Consider the following 11,973-nt stretch of genomic DNA (forward strand, 5'->3'; position numbering starts at 1 on the left):
GTGTGGTCTTTTTTACGTGATATTTCCTCATCATCCAATGTAATGTGCTTTCATCAAACAGAATAAAAGATCTTTGGCAATTCTTACAAAACGTTATATCAACACTTATATTGAATGCAAGATTCCTGGTTGTTCTTGTAATGTGCTATAATACATGTATTTATTTTGATGCTTTTCACATGTGTTATCATCTTGGATACCTCTGTAACCTTCCAAAAGCTTAACAGAAGCTTAATACCTGAGTGCGAAGGGCATTCAACATTTTAAGAAGCACCTTTTCATTATGCACCAAAAGCGTTAATGCTAATATTTATGACCCAGCCTCTAGAGATCTCCTTGGGTATATTTCACAGTCATAAATTTACAAATGCCCTTTATTGAAGCACAGGAGAATTTACAAGAAATGCAGAGTGAGTTTTTTTTCCCCGTCATTATTTGCATTCAATCTGTCAAGTCAATTTCCCTCTGTGTGTGTTCAGTCCTGATGTCAGCATTCTGCATACATGTTGCAACTATTACAGACAAGCAATTTTATTCCCAGTAATGGGATTAAGTCTAGATTCCGTTTCTGATGGTATAAACAGCTCATGCTTCTTTTCTGCAAGATTATACTGCTCTATATCTGGGATTACAGCTATTATGGGGTATAATTCAGCAGAAAGACAGACACACAAAGAATTCATACAACATATTCCATTCTTTGCCCATGGTAAATTGCATTAACTTTGATGCACAATAAAAAGGGCAACGTAACCCTTTCACATTTAAATGTGTTTCAGGCTTGGTTGTACTTGGTTGGGTGTTGTTCCGTTAGGCCTCTGTTTCTGTGCTGTCCAATGCTGCCAACCTCCCTAGTGCCACAGCCACAAGATAAATAACATGATATAATATAGTCCTTACTGAAGCTATGGTTAAATATTATAATATAAAAAGAAAAAATTAATAACATTAAAAGAAAAAAACTATGACATGCCCCCGTACTCTTGCCACCCTAAGCCAGGGCAAATGTAGACATTCCATCAATCAATGTCTGACTAAATAGCTGCTTTATAACGAAAGTATTAGGGGAAGATTTACTACAAAAAAGGAGAAGTGAAGGTGTTGACAATAGCAACCAATCAGATTCTAGCTATTATTTATCTAGTACATTCTAAAACATGATAGCTATAATCTGATTGGTTGCTATGGGCAACATCTCTACTTTTTAGAAGCTTTGATAAATCGACCACTTTAATCTTGCTCACGGCACTTTGTTACTTTGATATATTGTATATAGCTGTAGTATATGACATAGAGAGATAGTAGTTCATCATTTACAGTGGGAAAGTTCATTTTACTGTGACCATTTTCTTGAGGCCCTTTTATAACTATGTTACTAAAGTTGTAATATTACATTAGGACATATCAAATGCTAAAAATAGCTTTTTCTTTCTCAGACAAGACTCATAGAACTGCTAACCTGTAGCTCCAAGCAAGATTTGTAAAAAAAAATTCAATACATAGTTTTAAATAAAAGACATGTTTTTGGTTGTTTAAAGACCTTACCAATTGGGGGCTGTGGTCTGTCCATCATGAAAGGGCGGAGCTTACACAGAAGTGGGCGGGGATTTCCCAGAAAGTGGGCGTGGCTTCTAAAACATGCCCATTTTTGAGCAGCCCATGGCGAGGCATATTTGTTCCCGATTTTGCCGGGGTAAATGTTGGAAGATAAGGGACAAAGGAAAACACTTTTATCTTGTTATTTGTGGTATCTCTACAATGCCATAAATATGAACAGCTGGGATCTCTAAATATACAATTTTTCTTTAATCCCATGAATGTACACAGCCACATCATATTTGCACAAACACAATAGTAGCAGACAAAGAGACGGCTGCTTTTATGCTTTAAGAGGGCATGGCTGACTATTACTTCAAATAACTAGCTCCAGTTGGCTTTACTTGTCATTTTAGTGCTATAGTTTGAAAAATGTTTTTTTTCTAAGTGCTATATTTGCTGTGTTAAAATAAATCTCAAAAACTGAGAAAGAATCTGAGCTTCCCAAAGAACAAACAGTTCACAATATGTCCATAAATTAATCTAAAGTCTGACGCATTCACGGTATCTCCGTCAGGGCAAATCCTTACAACAATGGGCAGAGCGTTCCTTCTACATTCCACTACCAGGTTGTTGCATTGTGTGTGTGTGTGTATATGTGTGTGTGCATGTGCCTGTGTGTGTGTGTGTGTGTGTGTGTGTGTGTGCGTGTGTGTGTGTGTGTATGTGCCTGTGTGTGTGTGTGTGTGCGCCTGTGTGTGCCTGTGTGTGCCTGTGTGTGCCTGTGTGTGTGTGTGTGTGTGTGTGTGTGTGTGTGTATGTGTATGTGTGTGGTGTGTGTGTGTGTGTCTGTGTGTGTTTTTGTGTGTATATGTGGTGTGTGTGTCTGTGTGGGTGTGTGTGTGTCTCTCTTTCTCTCTCTCTCTCTCTCTCTCTCTCTCTCGCACTGTTAACTCTTCCTGTGTCTTTAAGGGAAAATCCAGTTCTGCAAATCTGAGTAAAATTTGGCAATCCATATATTTGTATTTGTGGTATATCGGTGTCTTTTATCTATCTGTTGCCAGATAAAGATGAAATATTACTGATCCCCTAACTATGTCACGCACGTACCCTGATTAAAGTTGACATATGGGACTCATTCAATCTTTGCTTTAAATGTACAAAATTATTTGATCCACTGCAGATAAGGGCTTTGAAATATTTTGGCAAAATGTATGTGGCACATGCATTGAATTGTACTGATTAGGTGTTACCACGTCACATTAACATGTGCAACAGTTCTCAGGCACTGCCTGACTTGGTATAAGACTTCTTAATTTCCTAACCAATTAGTAGTTTTATGGACACCAAACCATATGCTACTTCGCTTGACGTCGTACATCTCATGGCTTCTAAGGTCTACCTGACACAGTGCTGCCTTCTGATTGGTGGCTCTGATAGATCTACAGACTGCGGATTATATACTGTAGTGTTTCTAATGGAACACGGCCAATAGCAGTCTGTGCAAAACCCAACAGCAAATCCACTTACCAGGGACAACCCTAGAGCTGAAATATAATACAATATATTTTATGGAGCAGTCATTTAACAAATCATCACTACACAATCATATGGTCATGTCTGGTTAATGATTTCATGATATCAGGTGACTGTAGAGTTACCATGATTCCTTGTGTCAAACATGCCACGGAGCGCTGCTCAGCCACTAGATCATCCTCTGGTAACTTAAATAAATTTCCATTTTTTTTAGGATTGGCTAAAGAAAATCTGGAGCGTGATGGAAAAAAAATAACCTGTGGGCAACTAACATGCACCTATGATAAATTACCAGTGGTCATACATGGGATAAAGACCTTTGGAGAATAGGTGGAGAATAGGACTGTATGGGGGGGATTCAATTAGCCGCAAAGTGTCCCTGAGACACTTCACAGCGGAGGTTTGACAGAAATCTCCACTCGTTTTAGGGTGCAAGGAAAAAATGAGCAGAGATTTGTACCGTATTACCGGCAATGTGCGACGTCCGCGCGATACATCGCCAGCTCTAGAAATCCCCCCTTAGACTTGTGATCATTCAGAGCAGGTAGCGCTGCCACCACCTCTTCTAATAGAGTGGACAGGACCAAGATTTAAATAACATCCACTGACATACTGTGGGGCCTTTCACGCCTCGGGAAGTAAAGCAAATAATACATATTTGTATGGAGTCTAATCCTAGATATTTATAACATGTTTGTTGCCTTTTCTGTGAATAATAATGTGACCTGTGACGTGGTCAAACTTGACTGCAAATAACTAGAAATTTGTGTTATTGAGGTTAATAATAATGTAGGATCATAAAAAAAAATAAGCAAAATTATGTGATTTTAGCAATTTTTCTAAAAACATACAAAACCAAAACACACGAGGGTGGTTTTGCCAAAACCAAAACCAAAACACGAAGCTAATCCAGATCCAAAACCAAAACCACTTCACGGGGGTCACTGAGCATCTCTACTAATCACAGGATGATTGTATCTGATCTCATCGTAAATTACATTTATTTTCACATTATGTTATTAATTTGTTCCACTAACTTATATTATGGGTTGTTTTTTTCTTTTACTTTTCTTGCTATCGCTGGAAATTTTTGTGTGTAATACTGCACAGAAACCATAATCCATCTATATATGCGGCTGTGAAGTACCAGACCCAGCTTATTGTGTAGACTGGCTACTACTTAAGTACTGCCAGCAACAGTTACATCTACTAATAATTATACCGGAGTTTTAAGTTATGCTAAATTCCACAGGTTCCCAGAGTCCCTGTTCTACTACCGAAGACCTTTAACCCTGAATGTTTATTTTCCTAGAATTCAGCCTCCAGATTATAAGCAATAAAGGAAAGAGACACCTGTGTAATTGCACTCTGTACCCAAAGAAAAGCAAGGGGTGACCTCTATAAACTGAGAACACCCAACATCACAGGAAAATCCCACAGCAGTCACATTAGACACAAGGATGTCTCGGTGAGCACAGGTACCATGGGCAGAAATTTCATTAATCGGTGATTTGCATCAACTTGATTTGAATACTGGGAAATTGCATTATTCAAGCTAGTTTCTGTCAAGCAAAGCACCAATAGCCTGATGGGACTAATGATTTGCCGGTCGCCATCGTAAAGACCTAGGGCCTGATTCATTAAGGATCTTAACTTAAGAAACTTCTTATTTAAGCCTCCTGGACAAAACCATGTTACAATGCAAGGGGTGCAAATTAGTTTTCTGTTTTGCACATAAGTTAAATACTGACTGTTTTTTCATGTCAGTAAACTAATTTGCACCCCTTGCATTGTAACATGGTTTTGTCCAGGAGACTTAAATAAGAAGTTTCTTAAGTTAAGATCCTTAATGAATCAGGCCCCTACTATTAGAGAAGTTGCCGACCACCAATCACCTTCCAAACATTTTATGCCAACAAGGGGAGCACCTTTAATATAAAGGACATAAATTGGGGGCTTCCTCTCTTTGAACTTGACAGACACTGATTCAGAAGTTGAGTAAAACAATTCTGCAGATTTGAAACCTCTACAAACACCAGACAATGAGATCATGTTGAGTCATACCCTAAAAAATTTCAGAATCTAAAATGAAATTGTATTTTTACAAAGTTGTCTTTTAGAACGCTGTTTTTGAACACCAAATTCTACTAACAAAAAGTATTAAATAACAACATTAAGAGCAAACTTCTTTTTAAAGGACTTTTTTGTTCAATCACTAATACGAGATTTGTAACTTGATTGCCCAAAAATAGAACAAGTATCCCAATATCTTCAGTTCGTGTTTCACAACAATACTTAGCAAAATATCAGGACATATTAAGTCATGTCCCTAAACTGCCCAAATCATGTCTATTTATCACAGGAGCGTACCCATATCCAGCACTGTCCTGTAAAAATTGGGACTGTAAGTTTGTTTCTACAGATAAGATTTGGTTTGCAAACTCCGAACTACCAGAAGGTGATCTGATGAATGGTATACACAGTACATTATACTTTTATCCACAGATGATTTGTTAATGACAGGTTTTCAACATTAATTATATGGTGGGTACTTGTTTATTGACTTTTATAGAAAAGATCTGTTTTCATTTACACAGAAGACACAACATATAAACAAAAAAAAACATTTACTTTTTAGGTCAAATCATCCATTAAAATGTGTACAAAGCTGAAGAAACATGATACAAAAATAGAAGTGTATACAGAAAAGACATCCACAATTATATACACAACTGCAGCAATAGGTGCTGTCCTTGTATTGACCAAGATATATAAGATGATATTGTCTGATGATGGTGCTTTTAAATGTAAGGACAGAGGACCAGCATGTTGAACATGGAAAGCCCGCTACCCCTCATTAATCAAGAGACAACAGATGACCACTGACTGTCAAGTCCCTAACGGCCTAAAAACAAATACATTATGTTATATTCAATTTGCTAAAAAAAAAAGTACATAAGTACTGCAAAATAATACATTATAAATTTGTCTATTATTTAATTCCACCAAATAAAGTAAATCAGACTTTGCGATATACCCATAACTCACAACACACCTCTCTATAGAGTCGTACTAAGCAGTAGCTGATGTCATAGATTAAAACATTCTGACACCAGCAACTGACTAGTCAGGTTTACTGTGTGTACTAGCGAGTATCAGGGTTTATAGCGCTGTTTCCATCTGTGGTATTAAACAGTGACCAAGCAAAATTCACTTTATAAATCTATGTCTCGTTTTTTAATATTGTAGCAGTCTCCCTTCAACACTGGACTTACGCTGCTGAGAATGACTAAAAAACGTACAAAATATAGTTTAAAAATACCCCTTCCCCTTTTTATGAGCAAAATGCAAAAAAAAAAAATCACAATTATATATGGTATTACTCAGCTGTAGCAAATATTGTTATTGTAGAAAAGATAAGAATTATATTAGCTGGCGAATATCAGAAATAAACGGTATGAATTACGCCTTGTATTGTGACATGGATAATACCAACACTGGCTGAATGAGGACCACATTAATCAGACGTCTGGCTTTATCTATAACGTATAATAAAGTGGGATGGACAGTCACTATGAATGTGTGGTGAATAATATAGGATAATATAGACATAATTGCTGGATACGCTTAGACAAAGTGACTTAATGTAGCAAAGTGCTACTATAGGGTCATAGAGCGATGTTCTCTGGTGACACCATGTCTTTATCTTAATCACTGTTCCTGACCTACTTACGCTGAGAGGACAGAACACACGGCCCCACGATGCAGCTTTGTGGAACACTCAACTTTAGGAAGTTATCAGCCAATGTCAAGATTCCAAACCTGAAGCTTTTATGTAAATGGGAACTAATGTAACTTGTAATATTCCAAGAGCTCATTCCCAAGCTGCTGAGAACAGAGGTGGCTTCATACCTTAATTTGTCCCAATTTGTCAATCGTTTTCGGGTATAGTATAGTTACACCACGCCACACACAGGCTGGGTACACACTACAGACAATTTCTCCAGATGCGATATCTTCCATCGAATGAAAGATATCCTGCTCCTTGCTCAACAGCTGTATAAAGGTGTACATACATGTTGTGATGCTATTGAACAATTGGACCATTCTAAATCTAACTGGCTGGAAATAATAATAGTGGGTATAGGCCCTGAGAAGCCATCAGCAGCAATTTACATAGCGCCACTAATTCCGCAGCGCTGTACAGAGAACTCACTCACATCAGTCCCTGCCCCATTGGAGCTTACAGTCTAAATTCCCTAACATACACATACACACAGAGAAAGAGTCTATGGTCAATTTTGATACGAGCCAATTAACCTACTAGTATGTTTTTGGAGTGTGGGAGGAAATCGGAGCACCCGGAGGAAACTCACGCAAACACGGGGAGAACATACAAACTCCACACAGATAAGGCCACGGTCGGGAATCAAACTCATGACCCCAGTGCTGTGAGGCAGAGGTGCTAACCACTGAGCCACCGTGCTGCCCATCGATCCTCATCAACATCTGATTGAGATCTATTAAACGTCAGGTAGTCAGGAAGGTGCCTGCGGTCAGATGATGACCGCATCTAACTTGGAATACGGTTATCCGCCGTATTTTTCAGAGTTGGCCATCTGAAGATGCAGTTAGTAGCTGAAGACTATGGGCACTGTTCCCTGTTGCGATGGGCAGAGGGATCTTTTCAGATCCGTCCCCCTTTTTTTTATTGGTATAAGCGCGGTCTTCGGGACACACCTGAGCAGCTAGGTCAGCCAGGGACAGAACCCACATTCTCTTTGGGATTGTCTTTGCTACAACAGCCTCTTATCGGAGGAGCTGTCCAGGTATTGATCCAAAAATGCTTCTCTTATCGCTGTGATTAGCGGCTATAATGTGGCACAGACATGTGCCCCTTAATAAATAGAGACCTAGGTCACACAAATCTATGAACATGTATTACTAAATCTGCCAGAGAGTGCATGGCGGTCAGGCAGAGAGGCCATATAGAACTGTGTATGAGCACCTTACACATGAAACGCCCGCAGCGTCCGTCTCTGACTCTCCCATTGCAAGCACATGACCGGGGTGTGTCCCGAGTATTTCAGCCTACAAAGATATATTTATGTGAGCACTGCCATGAAAACAATGGACCACACTGGTCCAAGCTATTAAATTGCACAAATTTACTTTAATAAATAAAATGAGCTTTCAAAGCCTAAATGCAAATGACGGACACTAAGACACCACCCAGTGACTGGGAACGGTATTTGGAAGCGCGATGTCGTCAAATTCTTTGTATGCAAACCGTTCACATTTCAGCAGCAAAACCTTTGTATTATAAAGTGGTTTCATTACATTAATAACTGGTAACTTACATTGGATATCCCAGCCCAGCTCTACTAATTTTTATCAAATATATTGGCGTGTTAGAAAGCAAAGACGTCATGTGTAACCATGTAATGTACGCGGCCTACTGCAATGTGACTGAGTCCTCACAATATTCATGTTATGGCGCCTTTAGTCCAGACAGAAGCAACCTGGGGAGGTCAACACTTATTACACTCCAACAACTGAGGACTATCCCCATTTATATAACGTCTTGTCTGTTATTACTGATGGGTACATGCATAACGCCACAGACACGTTCTATTATAGAGACAAAAAAGAGAAAAAGGTAAAACAAAAAAAACAATTAAACCTTGTGTAATCACTCTCAGGATGGGATTGAATTTCCTAACAAATAAACCTCGGTTTCTGGCCATGATATCACCCTGAAGTCGAAAAAAAAAGAAAAAAAGAAAAATCAATTTTCTAAAATTAGAACAGAGACGTGTAATCTTGAAAGAATTGGTCATGTGACTCCCTCAATCATTAGCTTTGGGTCAACTTAATTAATGGCCACTTTATTCTACATGAGCTCTGTAGGCCAACAAAAGCGTGACTAGTGCAGGATGTCAAATGGACTGAGACGTTTATTTAGCAGCAGTGCTGCTATCTGCATAATGCAGCCTGACTGTTTTCCCTTCAGCCGGTTTTCTTCCAGCGGCTTTCTATATTTAACCCTGTCCTGTGGAGAGCTTACAGCTAGGATGTCTAGGTGTTTTGGGAAAAGCAGGAAGCACCTAGTGCGCTCATCGGCTCCATCCCTCTGTCCATATACACTGAATAAGTAAGCCCTGTCCCGGCTCTGACATCACTTATTTGGGAAAGGAGTTCCGTAAAAGGTTGCAGAGCGGAATTAGTGCATATATTATGTGCTAAACATGAAACTTTGGGTACCCCCAGTGGTGGTATCAGCAGGTAACAGCCACTAACATAGCATTTGCAAGAAATTAATTTCAGGAAGTCACATCAACAGCTTTAGTATTAAGTTTTATTTCTATAGCACCAATATTTTATGGAGTACTTTAAAGAGAATGTTTAATTATTCACATCAGTACCTGCCCCAATGGAACTTACAGTCTTTATACTATCTGGCTCACAAATACACTGGGGTCATTACCGTCAGAAGCCAGCTTACCTACCAGAATGTTTTTGGACTGTGGAAGGAAATCTGAGCACCCCAAGGAAACTCACACAAAACATAGCGAGAACATATAAACTCCACACAGCTGGTGGGAATAGAACCCATGATCCCGTGAGCCAGCAATGCTAACCACTGTGCTAGTGCAATGTGAATTTTTGCTGCTACTTTAAGTTCGTTGTATATTTGTCTGTCTGCAATAAGGAAACTCTAAAGGGATTTTTTTAAAACAAATAAATAAATAAATAAATAAATAAATAAATAATACCAAAAACAAGTACTCTGAAGTTTTGGATGAGAAAAGTTCATATATGGATACATTGAAAAAAATTGTAAAAGAACAACATCCACTACTAAGTAAGGACACATTGTTCATTTATCAACATTAAAAAACAACATTTTCAAATGAAAGTAAAGACATTTAGAGATATGTTTACTAAACAGTTCAAACGGGTTTGAAAAAGTGGAGATGTTGCCTATAGCAATCAATCAGATTCTAGTTATCATTTATTTAGTGTATTCTACAGAATGACAGCTAGAATCTTATTGGTGGCTATAGGCAACATCACCACTTTTTCAAACCCGCAGTTTAGTAAATATACCCCTTAAACATAATGTATCAGACCTCCTAAATACTGTGTTTCAATCTGAGTTAGCCCCTTTTCAAGACAGACTTTTCATACATAAATTATGTTGACCTGAGGAAGGCGAAATGCAAACATATGTCCCAATCTCAATTCTCCAGCATCCCCTGATGGTGAGGGGATAATGTACGGCTTCAGACTGTTATATATTCATTGACACAATAGGGTGAGTGCAGAACCCGGGGTGAAGTTAAACAGCTTCTTCCTTCTCGTGACATTTGATCAGTGGATACAAACAGTGCAAGACCCACACAACCAGGATAAATCCTTCACATCACCCACAGCCAAAAAACGCTAATTAATATTCTGGTCGTCCATCATCTGTTAGTAAGATACCTGACAGTACAACCCACTAGATACAGTGATATCACCTACACAACTTACAAGATAAATAGTGCAGACCCCAGACCCTCATCATCTGTAGTTTCAGTAATAAAAAAAAACACAATGCATACCCAAGGGGTGAAAGTGTCTCAACAACTTGTAACCACAAAATATATAAGCTGTGACTTAATCAAATAATCCACAAACACGTCATCAGCATTTGCCCTATGAACTGGGAATGAGTGAGCAATATATCAGTTTGACAAGTGTCATGATTGACTGATTGCTTAGTACTGTAGGTAGATACATCTCTGGCAGCTAGAATAGTGCTGGCAGGTAGCAGTAAGAGAGCAGCATTGAAGCAATAAAAGAAGAACAAGTTACAAAGGTAGGTAGTGTGAAGAGGTGTAAGTGGGCACTGAACTCTTTCCTTGCCAATGTCTTGGTACAAGTAGCCAGCAGGACAAGTCACTAGAGGGGGTCAAAGGGAAGGTTTTAGCAATGACAGGTGACTAATGATGACACTGGTCACCTTAATTCCAACACACAGATACGTTTTAAGAGGGTCACTCACGCTGCTGTTCTCGCCCGTCCAGTGCACCATCGCCTGGTTGTGAGATGCGTCCCCCTTGAGCACAAACGAGGTGCTGACCAGTGAGATGTGATCCCTGGATGTAGCCCTCCCAAAGCGACCAGCATAAGCCTCCTCAGTGACCATCCGATCCCCGTGTCCATCAACTCTGCCCACAGCAGCCTCCTGTAGATCCCGTGCACTCCTTCCCCTGCTCACCCACCCTGTGCCCTGGACCAGCAGCACCAGCAGGGAGAGGTGGGCAAAGCACAGGATGCCCATGGGTGGCCCCCTCAGTGCCATGCTCTTCTTCTGATGTGGCTAGTGACAGGCTGGGGATGTGTAGGCTAGATAGATAGATACTCGTAGAGGGTGGGATTGCAAACAAAGCAAGGTTTTTTCCTCCTTACATTGGACAGCAGTGAGATTTCAGAACTGAACCTGTCATTACAAAAAGGGATCTGGGCGCCATCTGCTGGCGAACGCGTGAAATAACCTGTAAAGGTACCTGACAGATGAGAAGTAGATTGTCTATGTACTGTACATTCTATTGTGGAGCCTGGAGGAATACCAACTGGTCTGTCATATGGTAACATGATATCTAGGGGCAGACTGGGCAGACGCCCCCACCCCCGCTGGTCCCATAGTGAGCTACCTTGGGCTGTGTGACTGGACCAGCTGCATTTTGTTTCCTAATAATCTGCCGAGTCACCAGCTCTCTCCTGATGATATCTCACCAGATTAGCCTCAATAATATTCATATATATTTAAGCAAACAAGTGATATTACCTGCAGTTGGAATAGTATAATGCCTAGTCAAAGAGAATAATATAAGAAGTGTTCTGCCACGATCA

General features: G+C 39.6%; 1 protein-coding gene across 2 annotated transcripts in view; it reads right to left on the reverse strand.

The window, feature by feature from the left end:
- Positions 1 to 11,504, reverse strand: part of SORCS2 (sortilin related VPS10 domain containing receptor 2) — a 761,685-nt gene extending 750,181 nt beyond the window's left edge. For both annotated transcript variants that reach the window (XM_075194428.1, XM_075194425.1), the window contains exon 1: positions 11,123 to 11,504. In XM_075194428.1, coding sequence (XP_075050529.1) covers positions 11,123 to 11,422 — 300 coding nt within the window. In that variant the 5' untranslated portion in view covers positions 11,423 to 11,504. The remainder of the gene's footprint in view (positions 1 to 11,122) is intronic.
- Between the last annotated feature and the right edge of the window lie 469 nt (positions 11,505 to 11,973).

The sequence above is a fragment of the Mixophyes fleayi genome, chromosome 1 (assembly GCF_038048845.1).
Source record: "Mixophyes fleayi isolate aMixFle1 chromosome 1, aMixFle1.hap1, whole genome shotgun sequence".
Lineage (NCBI taxonomy): Eukaryota > Metazoa > Chordata > Amphibia > Anura > Limnodynastidae > Mixophyes > Mixophyes fleayi.